Source organism: Solea senegalensis, linkage group LG17 (assembly GCF_019176455.1).
Source record: "Solea senegalensis isolate Sse05_10M linkage group LG17, IFAPA_SoseM_1, whole genome shotgun sequence".
Taxonomy (NCBI): domain Eukaryota; kingdom Metazoa; phylum Chordata; class Actinopteri; order Pleuronectiformes; family Soleidae; genus Solea; species Solea senegalensis.
Window position 1 is genome coordinate 1,328,819 of NC_058037.1, and position 26,734 is coordinate 1,355,552.

The 26,734-nt window shown below is 41.6% G+C and overlaps 1 protein-coding gene and 1 long non-coding RNA gene across 5 annotated transcripts in view; both read left to right on the top strand.

The window, feature by feature from the left end:
• Nucleotides 1-298: 298 nt before the first annotated feature.
• On the top strand, nt 299-6,869 carry LOC122783750. Its single transcript, XR_006362080.1, has 3 exons — nt 299-391; nt 493-572; nt 6,617-6,869. It is a non-coding gene; the product is annotated as an uncharacterized LOC122783750 (long non-coding RNA).
• Nucleotides 6,870-17,437: 10,568 nt separating this feature from the next.
• Nucleotides 17,438-26,734, top strand: part of epha7 (eph receptor A7) — a 95,570-nt gene continuing 86,273 nt past the window's right edge. For all 4 annotated transcript variants that reach the window (XM_044048573.1, XM_044048575.1, XM_044048576.1 and 1 more), the window contains exons 1-3: nt 17,438-17,736; nt 19,289-19,353; nt 19,957-20,626. In XM_044048573.1, coding sequence (XP_043904508.1) covers nt 17,643-17,736; nt 19,289-19,353; nt 19,957-20,626 — 829 coding nt within the window. In that variant the 5' untranslated portion in view covers nt 17,438-17,642. The remainder of the gene's footprint in view (nt 17,737-19,288; nt 19,354-19,956; nt 20,627-26,734) is intronic.

The window sequence follows — 26,734 nt, forward strand, 5'->3', positions numbered from 1 at the left end:
TTAACTTCAACATGGGAAGTCCCATTGAACAAGTTCAGATGCGTATATTTGAGCAACATCTTAACAGGATGAATTTTCTCATGCTTATGTAAGAAGGTAATAGATATATATATATATATATATATATATATATATATACATATATACATACATGTATATATAGCAGGTAAAGTCCCTGCATCTATAGAGGAGTCAATCTATCCAGGATCAAAGGCAACTGTGTTTATTTCAAGTATTGGTAAGTTCTTTGGAGAAGGGGCTGTTGTGTCATTTTGCTTCAGTCATGTCAGCTAATAAATTGGACGGGGGTTTATGGAGTTTGGGACTAAAGACGGAAACGGTGAAGGACATCGAGAGAAGAGGGACCTCGACTGTCTTTATCAGACCTAAGGTATTGACGTTTGTCCCACGATTCTTTAAGACCTAGCAGTGTGTGGACTTACTGTGTTTGTAACGTGACATTTTTATGTTTATTTTTCCCGCTGCGAAAAGAACCTGAAGACAAATGACAAAGACACAGGAGAGTCTTCATCCACTGTCGCTATTGTTGATGACACCAGGCCACAAATCAGGTAATTCAAAAGAACACTAACAAGCACAGTTGAAGTGATGTTACGTGAAACACAGGAATATTTCATGACATGCAGACGATACTGTGGTGTTTTTGTGTGAATGTGCTGCGATAACTAATATTTTTCCGCTTTACCGTGTCCAAAACTAAATGTGATCATTTGCGTAGAAATATTAAACTAGTTCAAGTGGATTTTTGCCTTGAATTCAATAACCTTCCTCTGTCAATATGAACACATTAATTAGTGCAGTTGTGTTTCATGAATACTGTTAATGTTGAGTCATCTGAGGCTCCATTATTCCTGTTTATATCTCATTCACCATGTTGGCTGCTGTTCTTCCTGTAGTTACAGAAAAAAAACAACTATCTCTTTTACTCTGAAGTTTCTGCCACACATCGTTTCACCCTTTCATTTAAACATGCAGCCCTACGTTGCACCTATGAAGTATATCGACCAAAAACTGGAGCAACATGCCAGATGGGAACATGCTCAATAAATACATCGTGCACGTCTCTCTTTGAATCTACTAATTAGATCACAAAGAAATGTGGATTTCTCGTGTACTTCCTACATCCTCGTCTCCCGATGAACCAATTTTCATAATTGTGACCCAAGGCGCATGAGGGAGATTTCTGTGTGTGCAATGATTACTCCGTCTTTCGGGTGCTTTGCATTTTAAAACTTCACCGTGCCGTCAGAAATGTGATTATATCTACAACCAAAAAAAAAAAAAATGGTGTCAGGTGCAAATGGCTTTGAGCTGCCCCACAACAATACTAGTTGAATTTCCAACACTTGAGATTTCCTCGGGGACAGCCATTCCATATTACTGATCTATAAAAAGAAGCAAATTGCCTGCTTGCACAACCAAACCGCCATCTGACAGCAGCCTCTGTGCTGCTTCTCATGGTCGCTATTAAAGCTCTGGGTGGTGTTTTCCCTCCCGGGCCTGACAGGCAGACTTCAGACTGCCCCCACCCTGTGTGCTGGATGCCAAAATCAGCACACACACACACACACACACTCACAGACACACACACCGGCTGTGGACCGTTTGTTCGCGACGTACCGACACAGCCTGAGAGGTTCATGGGAACAAGATACAACTGTGTACATAAGTATTTCCAACTTCTTTACACATTTCAGCCCTGTGTGTGTGCGTGTGTGTGTGTGTGTGAGTGAGAGAGTGAGAGACTCTGTCTAAGACATGTAATTTAAGCCTGGAGGGAGGAAACACTGAGAGAGGAGTTAAGTGCTGCCTGCTGATGAGGACACTGGCTGAATGTTTAACAGATTCTTCTAGAAAAGGACTAAAAATCGCAAACGTCTGCGTTAATGTGTGTGTGTGTGCGCGCTCGCTTCGCCGACTAATGAAATTCTTTTAATAATTGAAACAAAAAAAAGAAGTTTAAAGACGTTTAAACCGTCGTGGAGACCTAAATATTCACACTGACAGAGGGCGTGATGGAATTTTGTTTATACAGCGGGTTGGCAAACGAAAACGCTGCAGCAGTTCAAATGATCACTGTCTGCTTTGGGAATCAGTGGCACGGCCGACATTTTATGGAAAGAGTATAGAAGGCCACAGTGACCTGACACACACACACACACAAAATTCATATCAGTGTCTTCATCACTGGGTTTATTGGATTTTATTAACGAACAAAGACACGCACAAAAAACAAGTAAATATCTTGTTTGTGTGTGTGTGTTTGTTTCAGAAATCAAACCTTTGTCCTTATTATTTTCTTGCCATTCATCTAATTTCCATTTATACACGACAGACACATTTAATTCTCTCAGTGTGACAGTAAAACAGTGACACTTTTTATGTGTTGGGTTTACTTTGTCAGTAAAACAACGCCAATAGTAATAATAACTAAGATAAAAAGATATGGTTTATTTATTACGGACATATGAATGTGTATCCTATATGAGTTAAATTTAGTCTTTAAAAAAGCCACTAAGCAACATACATGCTCATCTAGACTTAAAATATCAAGAAATTCTTATAAAGCACACACACACGTAGAGCTACAGTGCTACATTGTACTTGTTCATTTTACTGTACAAAACCACAAGTGCTGGAATAATAAAGTAACATCACTAACATTATTCAATATTTAAATCTTCTTATGCTAAAAAAAATTTAATAAAAAAAGGTACTCGTCTGCCTACTTCACAGGAGCGCACATGTCCATGTTTTGAAATTAGATTTTAAGAAAATAAATAAACCTGAATAGATGAATACTAAAATATCAGCTTCACTGATTCTGTGTTTTTCTGGGTAATGGAAGTCTGTGTTTTAAGGGATATTTGTTTTCAAGTTTTGTTTTGTATTTTCTGAGTTTTTTTGCAATACATTTGCTTCTTCTTCTTCAGTCTTAAACCTTTTTTTTTTTTCTGTATTTTTAGCCGCTCACTTGGAACAAAAACACTGTTGTTTTGTTGGTTTTAATAAACGACTGAATGATAACTACAAAAATAAAATAAAATAAAATGAAATTGTCGATGCCTCTTGGCTAATACTGGCCAAATGACACAGAGAGCAATTGTCCGTTGATCAATTAAACACAGGAGGCGCAGGATAAAGACTTATACAGCTGTAAATATGATTTAAAAATGAACTCTAAAACAATAGCGATACATCTGAGTGGGTCATGTGGTCATAAGTCAAGATGTGTCAACGGTAAGTGATATCATGGGAGTCCTAAAAGACATTAACTGGCTCCATTAAGTGTGTGTCAGTCCACACTTGGACTCTTGTTGCAACAGCTGCTTCCAACGATCGCTTGTCATTGTTGCCATTTATGGCCGATCGCCCACCGAACCCTAAATTATCTCCACCGACAGACGCGCAGAGTTTCACGCCTCCAGGCGCCTGCGACGCTTTGACCCTTTGTCATGTGGCACACTTCCACTTTCCTCCGGTGGCCAATCAACAACAACAAGGCGACGCATTAGCGGCTTCATTACTGTCGGTGTGGGACGTGACACTCGCGGTGCTTTTAATGCCACCTCCATTTGAAGACAAAAGGAAAACTTTAATTAGGGGAGAACGTGGTGACAGTGATCATGTTTAGATTTCTGTGCAATGAGGGGAAAGAGACAGCGAGTTAATCACACGGCATGTCGTGAAGCCAGAGCTATTTTTATGCTTGTGTTCCATTTGTAGTCGGAACTCAGATTTCCAAATCGTAAACTCAGAGCTACCTCACATAGTTAGGATGACAAGATGCTTCCATACAGGAACTGCCACTTTCACTGTTGATAGCACGTGTGTCGCACACGTTAACGAGATGAGGTGAACTCAAGGGTGATGTCACTCCCAGCTCTTTCTGATGTAAATGGTACGTAGCGCTAAGACAAAGAGGACAGTGATTGCTAAGCATCTACTTGGAGAGAAATTGGAGCTTCCCTGTTTCCAAACTTCAACTGAACTACCTGCTGCTCGGATCAGATTTTTTTACCTCTCCTTTCCAGTCACTGCTGTTGAGCAAATATTGGGTCTGCTGAGCAGGATCTGTAGGTGGCACTAATTTGACCTCTGGGTCCCAGCAGAAGCAGAACAACACGGCACGAGCTGATATGGTAAATAAACAGCGCTAGTTGCTGTTGATACACAGTCGTTTCATTGCTGCTTCCATCTATCGCTGTGGTAATATTTGCTCTGTGCACAAAGCGGAGGAATGTAGTGATTTCCTCATCAGTCCTCTCTGGACCCTTATCCGTTGGCGAGTGTGAGAGTATGAGAGAATGGCTGTTCATCAAGGAACTGAACTGTCCAGGGAGTCAGCTGGGACTGACCCAGGCTCCCTCACGAAGCCTCATGTGGTGAATAAAGTAGTAAATAACAATAACACGAGACAACAAGTGAGTGAGGGAAATGTGGAAGCTGGCGTGACAATTCATTCACGTCATTTCTAAATATCATCCTTTATTTGCCGTGTCTGTCTCCATGTCCCTCTACCTTTTAGTACATTTACTTTTAACCGATATGCCAACGGTCAGCTGGGATTGACACTCCTGTGGAGGATAAAGTGGTAGAATGTGAGTCAGTGAGTGATACAGCAATGTTCTCACTTCAAAGATGCACATAAAAGCAGGCTGATGGAACACACACACACACACACAGGCTTTCAGAACAGTTCTAACAGTTTTAAACGTTTAAATGGTTGTGTAATATACAGAATATTCAGAATATTTGTTACTGTAAGACTGATGATAATAGTGTGCTGACAAGATTTATTCTGTTCCATTGAGGTCAAGCAGGGGTCCGGAGCCTTAGTTAGTTAGTTAGTTAGTTAGTTAGTTAACTAATAGTGGTGTTTGGTGTCTGTGATGGCGAGTCATACGTTCCACAACTTTCTCGTCCATTTGGTGGCGTACTTTTGTTTTTGACACAGTAACCACGGAAACGTGCTTAAGGTTGTAAGAGGAATTCTGCTGGTACTAATACGTGTACAACTCGGCGCTCAAAGAATGCAAGGACATGCAAATGAGGGTCAAATCCCGGTAAAATGGAACGTGAGATGGCGCACACGTGCAGGAAACACTTGTAAGCGCACATGGCTCTGCACATAAAATATGACCCAGCGCTCACTTGTCCTCCGAACTTTCTGTCCTCTCTCACTGTGTGTCTTTTTGTCTTCCTCTTGTACTTCAGTGAGGGACCTTTGCCCTATCGAGAACTGTTTCAGTTCTTTTTCCACATACCTTAAGGGCTGCTAATGCAATGGGTGGAACTGCTTCATTTAGGTTGTGAAGTGTCTGATGTCCGATGGTGATGATGATGTTTTTCTTCTTAGTGTTTCTTGAAGGTTCTGCACTTTTGCTCCCTTGACTGGCTTCAGGACATTTGCTGATATTTACAGAAATCCATTCCTCCTTGTGTTTGTGTGTAAATGTTTCCTGTGCCACTGGCTGCCACATGACCCCAAAAGCAAATTATTTCCACTCTTACGCAGAAAGATTTTTTTTTTTTATCCACTTCAAATGGTGTTTTTTTTTTTTTCCTCCAAACAAATCTTTGCAGAATTTTGGTCAGAAAGCTCATCTGTCAACAAAACCTGTTTCCCCAACAATGTGGCTCATCCAGATGTTATTTTCCAGACTTCAGACATGGAGTTTTATGATGAGGTGCCAGGTAACGTTTCCCTCTGATCACATCACCACTCATGTAGCAACTGAACCATTCTGTGGTACATTGTGGCCGTGTGGGAGGGTTTGCATCAGCTGCCATTTCTTAACGTTTTGAAAAGTGGAACGTTCAAGTTGGGAAAACTTCGACGAGATCTTTGTGTCGCCACCGCTGACTTGTAGACAGTTTGCTTCATTTTCAAATGTCAATTTACTCATGATCAAGGACGGCCGTTCACCCACTTACTGTCTATACCACTTTATCCATCACATGAGGATTGCTGGAGCCAATCCAAGCTGACATGGGGCAAAAAGCAGAGTTCACAAGGGCCAACACTGTCAATTTACTGTCATTTTATTTAATTGTCCGAGTCTGCGTGTTTTTGGACTGTGGAAGGGAGCTGGGGGACAACATGCAAACTCAGACCAGGATTCCAATAAGGATTCGAATGCCACACCGTCCCGCCTCCAAAACAGAAATAATAATTATAATATCACATTATGCAAGTACAAAAAAACGTGTGAATCTGAAACGTCCCAAAATGAACATGGGGTGGGGCGTTCAGACAAGGTAAAGAAGAATATGCTGCAAGACTTGTGGTCAATTAAGAGTCTTTAAAGAGTCAAATCATTGCTCAAACTCTATCTAAGTCTATGGGCTTTATAATGAACAATAGGTGTCTGGTAGCGGGTGACTTAAAAATTGCATATATCGGGACATCATTGTGTTGCATCCAGAAAAATATGTTAGTTTCTTATAAACTCAGGAGTTAATGAAAGAGGAGAGGGTTCAAAATGTTTAGCTTGGAACTGACGAGAGAAAGTGGACGAAGGACAGACCGCAGACTCTATTGATGAAGTTTATTAACCAAATTTAATTAAAGCCTTTTTCTCTTTCTTCACAGATAGCTTTCCTGTTCCATGTGGCCTGCATGATTGTTCACTGTCCTGAAGAAGCAGCAGTAGCAGGACAACGCTGCTGAGGACTTGCATGAAAAACAAGCCCCTTGCTGCGCGCTGCAAATGTGTGGATACCAGGTGAACTGTATCCTCTGCATGCTTTTGGTCACAGTGGAAAAAACATCTAAAACATGACTTCAAAGTAAGTTCATTCAAAATAAAGTTAGCAAAGTTGTCTCCTTCATGAAGTGAACTTAATTAATTTAGGTCTTACCAACTGAAATAATGTTTAAATGTTTCAAAAATAATTGGCTTTTTACTCTGCACTTGTGATTTTTCTGCAAAAACAGCGGGCTAGAGAATAAAATGTTTAAATATATATGTATATATATATATATATACACACATATACATATATATACATATGTATACAGTATATATGTATATGTATATATATATATATATATATATATATATATATATATATATATATATATATATATATATATATATATAGTTAGATGTACTTCTGATAAAATAATAGAATAGAATAAGAACTATATATAAATATTCTGTCCAACCCTTTTCTCTTTTCAGTGAATAAAAACCACAGCAGCAGGAAAAGAAAATGGTTGACAAAAACTAAAAACTAAAATTGGTTGACTCTAAAAAACTAAAATTGATAGCACTGAAACAAATTAAGTTCATTCAGTTTGAATGACCTTGAATTCTTTTTTTTTTTGTAAGTCAATGTCAACTTTTTACTTTCACTGACGAAAGTAAACAAAATGTGTACGATGTACAAACTAACATCTGACGCCTGATGGCACAAAGCAGAATGTTTGATTGAAAACATTCAAATAGAACAGCGCTCGCAGATGATGAATGCGGGCGTAGTGTTGGTGTCACACAGACACTTTGTGGTGAAGCCACAGTAAAACATTAATCCTGATTAATTTAGCAATCGTTTGTTACACACTCGCGTGCTGGAGTCAGCTCTGTGTCAAGGGCACAAAGGATGAGCTGTAATTTACATCATGAACGAGGCAAAACAAACAAACCAACTGGAAAAAAAGCAGATTTAAATAAACCTTGAAGTGAGTCCTTGTCCGCCTCCGTCCATTTACATGTACAAACTTTATTAATCAATATTTGTTTGCCGTAATTACAGCTGTTGGGCTATTTTTCCTGAGGTAATGGAGATTAATTAGTGACCTGCATCAAATGCTTAACGTGTAAAGGGCTAATGAGCTCTGCTTTGTGCTTTCATTTTTTAAAGTGATATGCCAAGTCATCTGAGAAAGCAGGGAATTAACTTCAGACTCTTTAATTGTAGTTTTTTTTCCCCATTATTTGTCTGTGTTTGTTATTTAAGACCCCCAGTGGTTCCATCTTTATGGTCAAAGTCTCTCAAGCAGCAGAGCAGTAATGAATCAGGTCCCGTTGAGTGAATGAACCGCCTCCGCGGGACTTTCCCTTACTTAAGGTGACCTTCCACACATAAAGCTAACACCATTTACTGTCTATCCATCTATTTCTATGTCCAAACCCTGTCTCGCAAAAGTGATGTTCCCGCAGAAGCAAACTGCACTCTCAATTGCTTTTTCACATTTCCTCCCATGTTATATTTGTGTTTGATACACAATTCACAGCCAAACATCACAAGGTCTGTGTGTGATTTGTGGGGAGAACTTGGTGGATTACCTGGATAAAGATGGACGCAGGTGCTCATGAAGGACAGGGTCAACAAATGAGAGAGCCAGCATGTCCATGTGGGGTCCCATAAGGGTTATATTTGGGCTGACAATATGGGTTCCAAGCAGGTTTGTCCGTGGTTCCAGGTTTGGATCCATGTTATAGTAGTCACTTATATCCAGGTACCCCATAAAGGGTATGTAAGTGGGCATGGGATTGACCCAAGTGGGTCCCAAGTGGGTCCCAAGCGGGTTTGGGTATGGGACCCACATGGATTTGCTTGATCTTGTGTCGAGAAGAAATAAAAATACTTACATTGAGTTACAACCTATCTATAAGGTTTTGGGTCAAAGCAAAATTCTACTTTATGGCATATGACACAGTCATCCACGACAAATATTATGTTTCGATAGCCGCAACAAACAATACCGTTTACCAACTGTAGGGGGAACCCCGGGGGCAAATAGTACTTTGTATTACTTTGAAAAGTCTTTATTGAAACACGACTAAACTGTAGGACAATGAAGCGGCAACCGGTGACGACCTTCAAGGTCTTCATCAACCGGTGACGACCTTCAAAGTCTTCATCAACCGGTGACGACCTTCAAGGTCTTCATCAACCGGTGACGACCTTCAAGGTCCCCGTCAAGGTACAAAATGGTGGTGTTTTGAGGACAGTCCGCTGTGTGTTTATGGAGAGCAAGACATTTGAGACCAGTTTGAAACAAGAGACAAGCGGGTTTGTCTGTGGTTGCCTCATCCATGTTTGGGTCCATGTTACTGAAATCACGTGGACATCATTTGTCTACTTCAAGCCCATGCCCACTTAGTACCCAGGTAGCCTGTAAAGGGTACTATGTGGGTATAGGATTGAAGTAGACAAACCCTTATTGGACCCACATGGAGATGCTGATTTGGTCATGTGTGGAGCAGGAACACAAATACTTAAATTTGGGTTTAAATGTCTACAAGATTATTTTGATGGTACATCAACTTACAGCATAGTTACATTGGCATCATAGACCTTCTGTTTTTGGTCAATGTCATGAAAAGAACTACAAAATTCTACTTTATGGTCTATAACACGGTCATCCACGTAACAAACAAGACCTTTTACCAACTGTAGGGCGACCCCGGGGGCAAATATTACTTTGAAAAGTCTTTATTGAAACACAACTAAACGTAAAACAACAAAATGGAAACCAGTGACGACCTTCAAGGTCTCCGTCAAGGTACAAAATGGTGGTGTTTTGAGGACAGTCCGCTGTGTGTTTATGGAGAGCAGGACATTTGAGACCAGTTTGAAACGAGAGACGTCTGTCAAACAGTAGACCACAGTTTGAGACACTCAGTGGCAGCGTCTTTCATAGACGTATAATGTGTTGTTGATGTGGAGAGGATAATGTGACATATGGCTGGACAATATGGACAAAAATATTCACTTCCTACTATATTTAGACTGAAGAGCGTTATACATTATAAGACCCCCCAACAACTAGGGTTTCCTCTGTGCTCAGGTGTGTTTACTCACACCTTTCAGCAGGTTCGCAACTTGAAAAGCCAGAATCAGCAGGTTACGCTTTGGCAAAATGGAATTGATCCATCCCCCCCATCTGCCACCCCTGTTGTTTATGCTCCGCCCCTAAAAACACCAGAAGTCATACAGTCTGTTGAGAAACTGAGAATGTTGGCAGATCTCTGACCTCTGACCTCTATCCAGAAGACAAAACTTGTTTAGTTCTGTCTCATTGGGAACAGGTTTTGGTCACCATGAGGACTAGTGGTCCTGACAAGATCAGTGTTTATGCCAGAAAGTGACAAACACACACACACGCAGACAAATAAAGGAAAGCCCTTCTTTGACCTGATGGGTTAGGGTTAAAAAAAAGTCCTTTTCAATTACAATGATACGAAATACAACAATGAATGACTGATTTCTTTTTAAACTCTGTTATATTCAGAGGGAAATATCCCTTTTCTGACAGCTTTTTAACGTCCAGAATAAAAGACATTATGGACCAGCTCACAGCTTCAGAATCATTTTGATGGTTCACTGACTTGTGCGAGGGAGAGCGGTGCCTCTGTCGTCTCACTGCTCTCTGCGCTCTGTGGACGCCTGTTCTTGCACTTAACGGCACGGAGTTGAAAAGGCTGAAAAAAGTCATTAAAACCCGGCGTTCGTCGCAGATATTCAGTGAGGACATTTGAAAAAAGCATCAAGAATTCTAAACGGAGCCTGGTGTGTTTGATACAGTGACAGCACTTCTGGGCCAGGAAGCCACGGATCATGAGAGGTTTTAGCCGTTTTAAGACTTAAACCTCAGAAAATGTCAGGGAAATTGGGAGCAGATATTTCTCAACGCTTGCTGCTCACATAATGATGAGCACTGCAGGATATTGTCTGGGCAGGAAACTGTTAGGAGCACCCAGAAGAGGGATGGCACCAGTGCTCTCACATGAGTTCATTCGGATATTATTTGTAATTTTGATAAGTGATCTGGCAGGAGACATTCCGGAAAGTGTCCAGAGCGACTTCTGTGGACATTTGTGTTCTCACTTAAAGATGCCGAGAACAATTTCAGGGGAATGTAAATGTCTAAAAGCTACGAAGGAGTATTAGGGCCAGCCCAAAAAAAAAAAAACAGCACAAGGGGAAAAAGCATGCAAAAAAAGATTTTATTTAGAAAATACTACTACTTATAGTCCTAATAGTATTTACTAATAGTAAATAGTACTATAGTCGATGGCCATGGCCTCTACAGATGTTGATTAAGCGGTACTTCAGAGGCGGCTATAATAATAATAATAAGGAAATTCGCTGTCTTTTGGCTCATAAACACGGTGTGGTGATAAGTATTAGGACGCTGAAGAGACTGTGTCTTTCTTTTTTTTCTTGTGCTGGATTTTTTTTTTTTTTTTGCCTGACTGCCTGACTTTTTTTTTGTGCCAGATTTTTTTACTTTTTTTTTGCCTGACTTTTTTTTCTTGTGCCAGAATTTTTTTTTTTGTGCCAGATTATTTTTCTTGTGCTGGATTTTTTAAACTTTTTTTTTGCCTGACTTTTTTTTTCTTGTGCCAGATTTTTTTTTTTTTTTTTTTTTCCTTACCTTTTCTTTTTTTGGGGGGGGCTGGCCCTAATACTCCTTTAGTAAAAAGCAGCTTTAGTGACTCAGACAACAAAGAGGACCAGAGTTACACACTGCAGCTTTAAATTGAAATAATAAAAAGATTTACACAAACAAAATACGAGCCATTATTAAAAATAACTTTGATGCCTGTCTGTGTTGCTCCACCAGTGATTTTCTCTGACAGGACTTCACTTGAAGTTGAATACAAATTAGAGGATTATTGAAAAGTTGTTTTGATTTTCTTACTTTTTTCTTCTTCCCTCATTAATCGTTGTGAGTAAGATTTAACTGACTGTTTAAAGACAGAGGCGTTTCAAGGGGCTGTAAGGGCACCAGGCAAAAGGGATCTGGGGAACTTGACTGAAACTGCTCATGCGGTCATGCATTTCATGGTCCATACTTTGATTTATTATTTAATTTTATTAACCCTTAGGTGTTCAAAGGGTTAACGTAGGCAATCTGATGAAAACTATATAAACACACCTGAGCCAAAAGTATTCAAAATGTTTAAAATGGGATTGAAAGTTCAAGGATGTCCAAGGAGTGGTGTATTATTCCCATGGCAACTAACCATGGGTGCACCTGTGTCACAGATCTGTGCCATGTGAGCACTAAGGGTTAACCGTGACACAATGAAAACAACAGCACAGACAGCCATTAGAAATAAAAGTGAATAAAGAAGAGAATGGATCAGCGACAGTGAGTCATAGTCACATAATTTTCCTTAATGAAAACTTTGACGTTCTTCCTTCAATTTGTCTTTTAGTCTGCGTTTTCATTTTGCTGATTAATTATGACCAGTCTTGTTTATTGATTGTTAATGTTGTAAAGCCTTTAATAATGTGGATTTTTGGAAAGTTGTCTAAAGTATAAAAGTATTATTGATATTTATTTATGAAGGATTCTGTTGTATGTGAGCACCTTTGGGGGGCCCCTTTCAGCATGTGGCCCCACACATTAACCTGATTTGCCTGCAGGAAGCATATGAATCACTTCAGATGAGCTCCACAGTAAAAACACTGCTCACACTTTAAATGCATCAGCTTTTACAGTCTAATAACGTCAGCGAGAGAAAATCCATCTCAGCGACATATTACTGCAGAACATTTCATTTATTTTTATATAGATATATTTCTACTGCATTTACTGATCATAAGTACGAGCGCAGCACTTTGATTTGTAACTGCTTATTTTCTCTTAATGTAGTGATGCATTTATTTCAAGTGGAGGATCTGAACACACACACACACACACACACACACACACACACACACACACACACATCAGACAGCAGGAGCTTCCGCGCCGGCTCTCATTTGATTTTTCGCAGGCTGCTAATATTAAATGAGAACATCATTATACAGCCGTCACTTTGGTGGGAAGTGATTAGTAAGGAGGCTGCGTGGTCACGTGACCGACTGCAACAAGTCTGAGTATGTGTTCGTCATAAGTGCCTCGATGGCTCAGACTCCACTTTTGTTTGTGTTGATTTTCAGGTGAAAGTTGTTGTTGTTGTTTTTTTCTCTCTTGGTTCAGAGATGTGTTGATCAGGGTGCAGCTCGACAGATTGGCCCCTGCAAACAAACTTCACCTCAGAAACTCGGATGATTGTTCCCAGATACTGCTAATGATTTTCAGCCCAAAAAAACTGCCCAGCAAAGGTATACTTTGTGTCAGGTGTGAAGCCGTGTGTATCAAGGTATCTACTCATGTTATTTGTTGATTTAGTGTAAAGTACTGACATTATACACGTGGTGACACCAGCTGCTGCATCTAAATTCTGCCATTGACTTTAGTCACCTTGTCTCATCAGTGCGAGGTCCCAGACTCCTCCCCCTTTTGTAAATGTTGGAGCTGTTGCTTTGTTGCAAATATTTAAAGTAATTACATTCAAATGTTTAATAATGAACTACATTTGTATATATGTCTAAAGAAGTGAATCATTCGGAGCGGAAATCTCAGATAATTTTTTTTTTTCCCTCAGAATCCAGACTTTAATCTTTGAAACAAAATGACCTGATTTAATAAAGTTAATAGAAATGTTATCCCTTTTGTTTTCAAAGCTTCTAAGCAGAGACTTAAATCTTAAAATTTGTGTTTTTAAAGAAAGCACATATGGCCCTAACCCTCTTCTGTCTATGTGCTACTCGTGCTCCGTGTATAGTTAATATCTTTCTATATTTCCCTGCATGTATTTACTTGTTTATTTATTTATTGTGGAGTATGTTTTATTTAACACAGGTATATTGACATATTTATGACATATTGACAGTCTAACTACGAGGAAACAAATAGCAATGTTCAGCATTCTGGCACAAATACAAGCAATTACATCCAAAAAACCTCTCCTTCTCATCTCTGCCAACATAATGCAATGGAAAACAATCAACATATAGTATAAAAAAAAGTCTAAGATACATTTGAAAGTGAACAGATACGCGTCCACCGTGCATTATTTTTAGGTCAAAGATCAAACTGTGAGTACTTTTTCTTCACGGTCAGTTTTTTCAGCCACACATTCAATTATCTTTGACTGTAGACAGAAGCCTCCTGATATTCCTGAGTATAATGACTGTAAAGATATTTTATGTGCTTTTTAGATCCAAACCCACAGATGTGTGTGTGTGTGTGTGTGTGTGTGAGCTTACCTTTAAAATGTGGAAAAGGCTGTTGCATGAAACTTGAGGCTGCAGAAGAAAACTGCTGTGTGTTAACTTTGGCAACTGTGGAGTAACAACCTCACACAGTCTGGCTGAGCTGCTCAGTCCACGGATGATGAGTCAAACGTCCACAACAACAGGTTTCCAGGTCCACATCGCTCTCCCACTCCCACTAGACCGGCGTGAAGTGCACCAGTGTGAATACTTATTATTACTATATATTACTGTCACATTATAGGTCACAAGACCTTGTATTCCCTGAAATCAAGTGCACACATTTGAAACAATAATCTGCCACAAAAGATCAAAAACACTGGTTGCATTTGATAAAACGCTGTCGCCGTGTGTTGATTTTCTTTCCTCAACATGAGCCCAGAGCTGATTATGACACTGACAGCATCAGTTGCAGCAGGTCAATCGAAAGCAGCCCGTGACACATTATGATTGGTTTAATGTCATTTAGGATAACAGGGCTCCTCCTGAGTCTCTGGCCCCGTTATTTAAAGGCGGAATATTCTGGAAATCCATTGGGCTGAAGATGTGAAATACAGTATGTTTGGATAAAAGTTAAGAAAGTGCAGAAATGCCACAGGGGAGAGAAAATAAATAAACATCTGAGCTGTTATTCATTAGTTTTCTTGTTTTAACAAGATAGTTTCTTGTGATCAATCAATGTTTGTTTGTTTGTTTACAGTAGAGCACTTTACAATAGCTGCAATAAAATAAGTAATAAAAACACACGGTAAAATAATGGGAATAGGGGGAAAAAAATGCAATAAAAAATATAAAATAAGAAGTTGTAACAGTAGAGAATGTGTAATTAATCAAATAAATACATTTTAAGTTTACTTTTAAGAAGTCACAGGACAGTAACTGCACACAGAGCTCGGAACAGTCAAGTTTGTTAGTGTTTTTGTTTTGCTTAGTGTTGTCATCGTGTTAGTTTAGGTTAAGTTTTCACTTTAGGTGTGGGTTTGAGTTTCACTTCCCCTTTTATTTTGGTAAAGGTCATGTCTTCCTGTCTCGTAGTTTCAGTTGTTTTGACACATCTTCCCTCATGCACTTCACCTGGTGATCCTTAACTAATCTCTCCCTGCCCTTGATTCCCTCTCCCCTCTAGAGTTCCCTGTTCCTTTTGCCAGTGCGTCGTTTATGTTCCTAGAGTTCACGTCGGGTCCAAGTCAAGTTTGTTTTGCCCTTTAATATCAGTTCATAATGAAGCGGAAGACAATGGAGTTCCTTTAAAACAGCTGTGAACAAACTGACTCGTGTGCCAGAACTGGCCCGCCAGCATCAGTATCCGGCCCAAAGTCTGTTTTAAATAATGTGCTTATCTTCACAAACATGACAATTTCATACATAATTCAGGGCTTTTATTCTGAAACAAAGTCAGTATGAGCTGAGTCAAAGAGATGATGTTCCTCGAAATGACAATTAACGGACAAACAGTGTGTTTGGTTTATAAACTGCTGTTGTAATGGATAGTCAAATATCCTTTAGTTAATTGTTCTCAACATTGAAATGATGCACAAATGTGGGCTTTTGTCTCTGACTGCAGAAGTTTTAAGACGCTGGCAACAGTCAGTGGCAAATTCTTCTAACTTTTTATTTAACCAATGCATTTATTGAATTAGTCATGTTTATAGAAGATTGGAACATTTAGATTAGAAGAAAAAAAAAAAGGTTGTGCCTGATTAAAACACAATGTTTTGGCTTCATATTCATTTGCTTAGAAAAACACTTTCACACTCATCCGACCCCGATGCAAACGTCCCACAACAGTCCGTCAATAAAGACAACGTCAAAGTAAAACTTTGTTCTCGTTATGACAGGGGAGTTTCTGGTTATAATGAGAAAACGATCTTGTTATAACAAGAAATGGCTCGGATATTATTTTCTCCCCTGTGGCAGTTCCAGGCTTCTGCAGAAAGTGGCTCTCGTGTTAAAAAACACCCCCTTTTTTAACTGAAAGTGCAGGGTGGCAGAAAACTAAGAGAGGAAGTAGATGAAAACTTTATTGAGGACAATGCTTTTCCATCTGTTGCAGATCTTCCTCAGAACTAAGGAAGATTTAAAAATCATTCTTGTCTCATGAAGAGTCACACCAGGTCATCTTTCTGTGGCACGGAGTGTGTTTTTCTGATACTTGGGGAGTGATGTGGGTATAATCTCATCCAAATAGTCCGTGTTTTACATCACGAGAAGGCGCCTGTAGCCCAGGGGTTATAAACCTCTTCAGCCAGTGACCCCCAAAATAACGGGGTTAAGGCATTAACTGGCTGCAGTTAAGGTTAGCGATAACGCTTTGTTTAGGCTGTCCAAATGAATGGAAGTCAATGAAGTGTCCTAAGAAGGAGAGCTGCGCAAACCTGTGTGTGTGTGTGTGTGTGACCTCTTTTTAAGACCTTTTCTGGCATAAACACTGACCTAATGAGACAGAACCTGATTTCTGAGAAAGTGGTTAAATGAAGGGCTAAGCTTTGAATTGTGGGTAGGTTCACGGTTAGGGTTGGACGTGAGACTGGTTATAGATTAAAAATAAGGCTTTGTTTAGGATGTGCAAATGAATGGGAGTCAATGTCCTGAGAAGAACAGCTGAGTTTATGTTTAAATAACTCAGATGAGATGAGCTTGTTTCAGATTACACAGAAATGATTACATTTTTAAGACATGTTGTGTCGTGGAGATCTTAATCTGATTACACAGTCACATTTTAGGGACATGTCTTCCTCATGGGGACAAAAAAGTAATTTAAAACAAATGACATTAAGACAGTGTTGTAATGTGCTAATGAGGCAGAAGTTTAAAGCATCATTTTGAATGAACTGGTTATAGATTAGGATTTAGATCGGAGAAAGGACTTTGTTTAAACTTTAGAATGAAAGTTGATGCAGTGTGTGTGTGTGTACTCATTTGTGTTACTTGATATAAACATTTATATTAATAAATAATGAGACATGAATTCTGGTTAGAATAAGACTGGGGTTAGGCATTAACAGGTTTTATTTAGTCTATCCTATAAAGTAAGTGCCGTGTGTGTGTGTGTGTGTGTGTGTGTGTGAGAGAGAGAGAGTTCTGGAGCATCTCTTGTCCTTTTCCTCGAGAAATAATACTTCAAAAGAAAAAAGAGAAAGATGTAATCCAAAATTGTGACAATGTTCCCTCCCCTCTTTCCCCTCCTCCTCCTCTTCTCACCCGCGCACCACCAGTGGCCCTCTCCCGCCGTGACGTCTCCGCCCCCGCGCCGCGATTGGCCCGCGTCTCCGCCCGTGCCCGTGACTGACATGTCAGTCTCCACAGGCTCCTCCCAGCGGCGGCAGACGCTATTTGAGTGGGACCACTATACTTGCGGACTGTTGTACACACACACACACACACACACAGAGACACAGAGAGCGAGCCGGAGCGTTGCGAGCGTCGTCAATGGGAAGCGTGCGAGACACAGCAGCGGCAGAGCGAGTCTAGAGATCGAACAACCCCGCAGCAGCAGCAGCAGCAGCAGCAGCAGCAGCAGCTTTGGCAGCTTTGGCAACAGAAGCGGCAGCATCATGCTCTCCAGGTCCGTCCCGTGTTTATGGATTACAGTCTGCCTTCGTCTTTGCTGTTTTGTGGACAGCGGGGAAGCACAGAACGCGAAGGAAGGTAAGTTCTTTAAAGTTTAAGACTTTCTCTCCTGCTCCTTCTTCTTCTTCTTCTTCTTCTTCTTTCCATCCCATGGCGTTTGGCAGACGCGCGTCACAGCTGACCCTGACGCGTCCATGTATCCGCCACACGTCGCTTTTTTATCCAGCATCATAAAAATGTAGCTAATTAATTAATAGGAAGCATTATAATAATAAAAATAATCGAATGCAGCCCGTCTGTGTGTGTGTGTGCGTGTTAGCTGTGGTGACACACAGCGCTTGTCTTGTCTTTTACCATCGACCTCTCCGTGTTTTTTTTACGCACCGCAATTAAAAGCCGTAAAGGAACAACAACAACAACAACAACAGCAGCTTAAGAAGACAAGAGGAGGAAGCAGCAGCTGCCTGCTTTATAATGTCACCTATTGTGAAAACTATCCGTAGATGATCGATCTATCGGGACAGTATGAGCGGATCGATGTTGCTCCGGCAGCTCTGGAAGAGCCGCGTCCGTGGACGCATGCAGTTTCGGCTTGTTTTTCCCCCACTTCCTCTTTCTCCAGAAATTACAGCAGCCTCTGACGCGGAGTCGTCACACTGTCACACCGGCCCAACTTGGCTAGAATGTAAACAATAAAAAAACAAACAAACAAACACACAAAAAATAATAATGTGCCCGCGAAACGGGGTGAAAAATAGTGATATGTCATGCGTAAAAGCAGAAATAGACCCCCAATCAAAAGTAATACAATAATACATATATAAATATTAATAATGACGATGACATGTGTGTTGAAGGGGATTCCGTAGGTCACCTGTAAGACATTAATTTTATTATTTATTATTTTTTATGGCTGCGCGTCCTCGTTGCTGCACTCCCCCCTCCCTCCTCGTCTCAGAATGTAACCCATTTATTACACAGTGCAATTTAAAAAAAAACAAACAAAAAAAAACCAAGTTCCATCTTCTTTCTTTTTTTTTAATAAAAAATAATAGTGCCGCGGTGCCGCTCTGCGCTCCCGCATCCAAAACACGCTGGTTGTGTTCGCTCTCTTCCCCCTTTCACCGTCTCCTCTCCTGCGCCGGTTCTCACCGCGACACCCGCCGCCTGTTAACGCAGCACTCCGTAGTTTTTATGGCCGCTCTGAGCAGGAGAGATGACACTCTGCAGCCACCGCAGAAGCAGCACAAAAAATAAATAAATATATATATATATATATTTATATATTATCATAAAGCGTTGCGTAAAAATAACGTCACAATTAATGGAGGAAACGCGCGTAAAATCCCGTGCGTTATGATCATTGTACCTTTATTTTTACAGTCTTTATTTTTGCGCATAAAAGTTGCCCCGCAGTGCTGCAGTGTTCACACACACACACACAAACCCGACTCTTCTCTTATGCTTTTTTTTGCTTTTTTATCTGCTGCTGCTTGAAATGAGGTCATGCCTATGTGTAGATGTAGATGTGTGGCCTGTCACTATAACACTCACCTCCCCCAGTGCCCCAAAACCCTCCCCCAGCCCGGTGAGATTTAACCACCTGCCTCTCTCGGTTTCCTGTCACTAGTGATTCTGCTGGACTCCAAGGCACAGCAGACAGAACTGGAGTGGATCTCTTATCCTCCCAATGGGGTAAGTCTGCAGAATCTCCCCCCCCCACATCACAGATGTATCCCTATATTTATATCTACAGTATGTACACGTGCGTTTTCCCGCTTGCTCTCATGTCCCACATCTGTGCCGGGAATGAAAATGTCTAAATGTACACAAGAAGCACACACAAGTCCTTCGCAAGGTAAGAAAAGAGTTCAGGAAAAAAACAAACTCTCCAGGTTTTTGACATTCCGAGCACACGAGCCCCCAAAGCTTCCAATGAACCGCTTCAAACCCGCAGGTCTGATTAAGAACAGGCTGCGAGAAAGTTTTTAAATAAATAATGCGAGGAGGAGAAAGATAAACTGAGCGCAGTTATCCTCTAAAGATGTGTTTGTGCGATAGAAACGCGGCTGCTGCTAATCTCCCTTCATTTTCACTGCAGTTTATTATTGTGATTATATGGAGCGTAGTCTGAAATGACTGTATTTCACACACCTCTGTGTTAGAGCCATTACAGCTGTGTTTGGGCCGGGTTTGCCGATCATTAGACGCCGTCCGATGGCAGACGGACATTTTTTTGTGTTTGAATTCGACTTTTGTGCACGTGTGTGTTATAATGTGTGTGTTTTCTTCTCGCAGTGGGAGGAAATCAGCGGTTTGGACGAGAACTACACACCCATCCGCACATACCAGGTTTGCCAAGTCATGGAGCCCAATCAGAATAACTGGCTTCGGACTAACTGGATAGAGAAAGGCGACGCTCAGAGAATTTTTGTGGAACTCAAGTTCACCCTGAGGGATTGTAACAGTCTACCCGGTGTGGTGGGCACGTGCAAGGAGACGTTCAACTTGTATTACCAGGAGACAGATTCCGAGGTGGGCAGGAGCTTACGAGAGAACCAGTACGTGAAAATTGACACGATTGCCGCCGACGAAAGCTTCACTCAGGGCGACCTGGGCGAGAGGAAGATGAAGCTGAACACGGAGGTACGCATCATCGGCCCGCTGTCCAGGCGGGGCTTCTACCTGGCCTTCCAGGATGTAGGGGCGTGCATCGCACTGGTGTCTGTGAAGGTTTACTACAAGAAGTGCTGGTCTATCATCGAGAACCTGGCCACGTTCCCCGACACCGTGACGGGATCAGAGTTTTCCTCGCTCGTCGAGGTCGAGGGCGTGTGCGTGAGCGACGCCGAGGAGGAGGCCGACAACTCTCCCAAGATGCACTGCAGCGCTGAGGGAGAATGGCTGGTGCCCATTGGGAAATGTATATGCAAAGCTGGATTTCACCAGAAGGGGGACGCATGTGAACGTGAGTGCCTTTTTGTTTGTTTTGTATTTACTAGTTCTTTAATTTACTCATTAGCATTCCCACAGTTGTTTCTCGCTGAGTTGAGTCTGTCGGGCGATTCCTGGATTTCACACGACACGAGCCGTGTGAAGAAAAAGGAAACAAAAGCGCGGAGTTTTCGTGATGTGATTATGTGATTATGCAGAGCACGGGGAATGACAGTTTAGGCAAAGCTGACTGAAGAGTAGTGTAGGCAAATGGGATTAAAGCAGCTGATGTGACAGCAGCAGAGACGGATGGAACCATCAAGGACAAACACCCCGAGTATTATAATTGGAATGTGCGTTAATTGATTACGAGGCCCTTCATTTATGACTGTGATTCTGTTGACACTGGGATTAAATAATAAGTGGAGTTTAGCTGCTCGCTCCTTCTCACTGGCGGGAGGCCAAAACAATCAGCGGCAGAAAACACAGGTCGAGAGGAAGTCCAGCCCGGTCTCTCTGTATCTCTGTGCCCCGGCCAAATCACCGCGACAGAGAGGGAAACAAATAGCTGCTCCGCTTTGGCATTTAGGCCTCGGGGATATTTATGAAGGAGCATAACAGGAAGGTCAAACGCAGCCTCGGGCCGTGGCTCATTTGTGCGTCGCCCGTCGCGTTGCCACTAACAACAACATGCGTTCTTTCACTTCAGACCGAGGATTATTTTCAGTTGGCCCCCTGATTTCGGAGATAAAAATCGGTGTGGATTAAAAAAAAGAAGGCGACTCAGGTCACAGAACTGAAGTGGTCTAGCTTTCTGTCCTTCTCTGCATCGAGGGCAGCCTCGTTCTAAGCAGCTTATGAGGAGCAGCAGCCAGTAATAATTGAACGGAATGCGTCTAAGAACAAATTAGTGTCCCTGGCAGACTAGCTTTTATGCCACGCTGTCTTCCATCAGGGACCCCTCTGAGGGAGGTGTGTTAATGAAATATATTAGGCCATGTAATTTAGAGCAGCGCAGCCCACCTCAGGATGTGCCGCGTCTATCGCTGATTCAAGCCCACGGAGCCTCCTCCTTTTATTGTTCTCGTTGTTTTAATATGCATAGACGTGAGGTCCGATTGTGCCCTCAGGTGCACAGAAAGCCCGTGATTTATTTCCACAGGGAAGGTGATGCAGCAAAACATTACAGAGTCATTTTAGACGCCTTTTCTTGTTGCATCTTGACGCAAAGCCCTCCGAACAGACGACTGTTGCATGTCGCTATTAATTATCGGTGTTTCCCGCGTCAATTAAAAAACAGAACGTCCAGTCGTTGAAAGCCCGCGGTGCGTTAACGTCTATGTGGATCGAGTTTCAGCCTTGATGCTGCGACCGTTATGAGCCTTATCTCCACCGGGGCATGAGAGGCCTTTGTATTAAGGGGCAGTTAATCTAAATAAAATGAGAATCACGGTTGCACTATCAGCACTTCTTCCAGTGGCTTCACTGACATTAAATTGTCCATTCAGTAGTTTCCCCGCAGAACAATCTAAAAGCTATTCAGAGTCAGACTATGTCCAGGAGCTCAACAGCAAAGCGATAAGTCCAAGTGACTGTGACCGTTAAAAATGTGGAAGGTCTTGTCTCCGCGTTCATTTGTACGCAGGGACGAGCGTCGATATTATCCAAAATATCACATAAATACTTCTCCAAACAGAGAGGTGTACTCACATGATTGTTTGAGCTTTGTGGATAAAAGATTAAAGAGATGAGTATCATTTTGTAATAAAAAAAAAAAAGCCTGTGATATCAGTGTTAGACAAAAGAAATGATACTGAAGCGTCCATAAACGGCACGTCATGCTATAAACTGTGGCGTCCAAACGTGAAACCAAAGCATTTTTACTTTTATTCCAAAACTGTGCAGAGCGGCTGAAAAGCGCACAATTCACACTCGTGGAAAACACTTGTTGATCTCAGCTTCACGCACAATTATCAGACACGGTCGTCTCAGGAGTTTGAACAAAGGGGATAAAAACCTTCGCCCGTGTCTGTGTGATAATGGACCTGCTTTTTTTGATCGTTGGAAGTTCCAAATATTGTCCCTAATCCCCCTGATTCCAACACTGGAGGGAGGGTTTCTGATCCTGTTAGAGGATCCGGCAGGCACTTTGTTTGAAACATACAAACACAGTACAGAGGCTTTGAGGGATTAGTGCCACATTTATTTGAACTTCTCCAACACAGACTCGGTTGGTGTGGTCTGCCTTCAGGACCTCATGGAAATAAACTTTAAAGTCCCCGGATATAACTTTATTTGACGCAAACTGGCTCTTGAACATGTTTATTGTGCTGCTGGGAATGACTTTTTGTCCGTATTAGGCGTTTTCTGGACGATTCCGTCACAGACCCACTCGTTACATGTCTTTCTACATTCCATTAACGTGTAAATAGAATATTTCAGTAATACGCAGTTGTTTTTATGTCCAGTAATGCACCAGTCCGTGTTTTATCCTCTTCTGTGTAACGGCTTCACATCCAAACTCCGGGGTGAGGACTTTGGTGCATGTACAGAGATTCCAGGCCAGTTTGGCACCAGCTGATTGTATACATGCAACTTTCATTCAATCTCCGTTACATTAACATGTTTAAATGTGTGATAAACCTGCAGTTTAGTGAAATATTCAGGGTGTGTACGTGTGCAGGTGGGGAAGACATGTAAGGCTGTCGCTGGTGACATTTGAGGTGCTCTGGTGAAAGGACGCAGAGGCCTCCTCTGAACTGTATTGTGATCCACTCATTCATCACCGTCAGTGGAGAGAGACCCCTTGTCTTTCACCCCGACGCCCCCCCCCACTCCCCCCTGTCTCTCTTTAACTCTTTGTGTGGCAGTAAATGTCACTCATCTTCTCCTCACCCTGCTGTGTTGCAGTGGCTTCAGTGGCAGCGATGGCTGCTGGGGGAAAAGCCTCCAAAAAAAAGCGAGGGCAGTTGAAGTGTCGGCGCAGCCTGCGCGGGCTTCATTTAGCGAAGAAGTGCGTGTTGTGAAAATAGCGACCATTCATTCTGCTGGTCCTGTTGAGCGCCGGCCACTGGTTGCAATGGAGCCACAGAGTCGTTAAGACAGAGAGAGGGCCCTTGTGGGAGGACACTGGCCTCTTTGTGTTGCTCAATCCCGGGAATGTATGTTGTCCGATTTTTGACACATCAGATCTTTGTGGTGCTAAACAACCAGTGCCTGTGACATGATTAACTGTTGACCCTCACCCAAGAAAAGGGAGAGGCGTCGATCTGAGGGTGGAAAGAACGGATAAAAACACGCCACATCGTGGGGCTATCATTGCATGCTAACAAGAGAATTAATGAGAGGATACAGCATCCTGTAGAGGCTGGCATCATCCATCCTGGCTGTCAGAGAGCGGGACAGAAGTTAGTTGGAGGCTGATTGATGATTGAGCCCCCTGAGGGAAAAGGGATGTGCAGTGGGCGGGGCCTGACCACGACAGCTACCGTGTATGGAAGCCACCAGGCGGCTACCAGGGCTGGAGACGGGAAGCTGCTGCATTTAGCATTTCAAATGAAGCCAAGAGTCAGGAGGTCCTCCCGATGCACCACTTGATTGATAAGGTGTGAATTTAATACACCAAATAGACTGTCCTGTTTTTGTTTTTTCCCCACAAACCCGCTCCAGAGCTTAATTATGCAAATGACAAATGACAAATGGACTTAAATCACTCAAGACTGAAACAAATTGTTGATGGATGGGAGCTGGTGCTGTCACTGCTAGTGAATGGTAGCATTCTTCCACAGACCAGGGCTTTTCCTACTTGTTGTCTTGGTCGGTAGCAGTTGGGCCAGAAAACATGTGCCAGTCTCTGCTCAGGGTGTTGTACACATTAATGACATTTGACATTTAGAGAAGGTAGAAGTCTTAGTATGAAGTTGATTATTGGATCAATAGTTGAAACCATTCGTCAAACACCCGCTGCTTCCCCGTGTGTCGCTCCCGTAGAATTAGCTTTTCCCCGTCTGTTTGTGTTATTGGAAGTGGAATATCTTTGGACTTTGGACAGTTGGCCAGACACAACACATTTCATATTTGATAACATCACCTCAGGCACCACGGAGTCTGAGATTACATCTTCAGATGTCTTGTTTTGTACAACAGCTACTCCAAACCCTGCAGATGCTAAAGGTATTGTCAAAGAAAACCATAATAAGAAAGAGTAGAATGTGTTCACACATCTTTAATAGATCTTTTTTTCCTCCCTGGACTGAAATAATTCAAATAGAGTCTTTGCTAGGATTTGGTCGACATTGGGATTAAATCTGAAGTCTTATCAAAAACAGTGAACATAAACAATGTGATATCAAAGCTTAAGATAAATACTTAAACCCACGGATCAGCACACAAGTATTGCAATAACATCAAAAGTTTACTCTCTCAGCTTTACACACACTTGCTATCTTTAAACAAATGATTAACTGACGTGATACGGACTGTTTCTGCTCATGTAAGTCATTTAGAATTCCTTAAAAATAAGCTTACATGTGAACATGCGAGTGCACATGTGGGGTTCAAACTTCCATGTGACTCCCAGTCAGTGTGACTCACCTTTTTGTTCCGCTTTCCTGCACGAGAGGATTTTCAATATCATTTCTTTCTGCGCCGCGCAAACGCGGACTAAAGTAGAAATAATAATGACAACAATAAGAATAGTGTTCGCCGAGTAGAAGCGAGAACAATGGCTGTTGAAATGACAAAAAAGCCCAGGCAGTGGGTGGTAACATTTCAGTGGAAGTACCACAGATGCAGACTTGTCTTCATGACTATGAGATTATTACTGTGCAGCGTCTTTTCTAGTTCCCTCTGATTAGCAGAGACTGAGCCACAGCTGCTTCCCCACAGAATGTTTGAAATAGTGATTTGGCAAGCTGCGATGAATGAACAGTCGCTTTATCTCACTTCGACAACCAATGACCCGTTTTAAATATACACTTCCAAACAAGAGGTGAGGGCAAGAAGTTGTTTCCCGGGATACTCTGGTGCTTGAACTGGTGCCAGCAGTGCTTTCTGTGGGACCCAGCTGCCCTGTCAACACGTCAGATTAAACACAAACGCCTCCTTTTCGCTGACGGAAAACATTCACCGCGAGGCTCGTTCACAGAGTCGTTTGGCTCGGTGGACGTTCGCCTCAAACTTACATTCACATGAACTGTACTGGAAACAAAAGGGCCGTCACGGCTAATTATTTACTTCAGCTGCTTCTCCGACGTCACACTGAGGTAAAGAAGGATCTGAAACACGTCTGTAAGCGCGGGGAGCTGAGCTTAAAGACGGACGGGAGGCTGCTGCAGCCTGGTCACTAGTGATGGGGTTTGTCTGTCCAAGAGAGTCACTCATGCATTCATGAATACAAGAAGATGACGGGAAAGCTCAATCTACTCAAACCTTAAAAAAAACACTATTTTTAAAAACTATAACAACTCACTTTAACAACTAATAATAATTATATCGCAAATTTTAGCTAGAATTCAACTTGATCACTGTCGATACTAAACTAAGTCAAGAAGTTACGTTTTTTTCTTCAATTTCTTTTGTTAGCGTGTAAGAAATAGTGCCATCTAATGTGAGACTTCAACAAACTGGTATTTCCGCTCCCCCACCCCTTAACTACGGTGGCCTTGATACACCAGAAAGGATGTCATTCCTTTATTTTCTGCTTCAAATAGCAAAACTTGCTGCGGAAACGTGGCAGTGTGAGTTGCCTTTGCCTAAAATTCATGTAAATGGATTTTTCCTAAAGCTAAAAACACAGTTTAAAGCAATAAAACACTTATACAAACATACTTATAGTAGTAAATAACATTTGTGCTTATAAGCTCTCCTAAAGATCAGATTTGTAAAATGTCCTTAAACTGAACTGATATAATGAAAATAATAATAATAATAATAATAATATAATATAATATAATAATAATTATTTGCCACAAGTCAAACATCCTCCAGTGTCTATAGATTCTGTTCTTACCTTAGAGTATAAAACTGCACATACGGGTCCTAGGATTTGTTGGTGACTGAGGCGAAACGCTGTCGTGCATGTAAGAGTTCTGGTTGTGACAGGGAGAAGAAAGAGTTTAATTGTGGATGCAAATTTCACTAA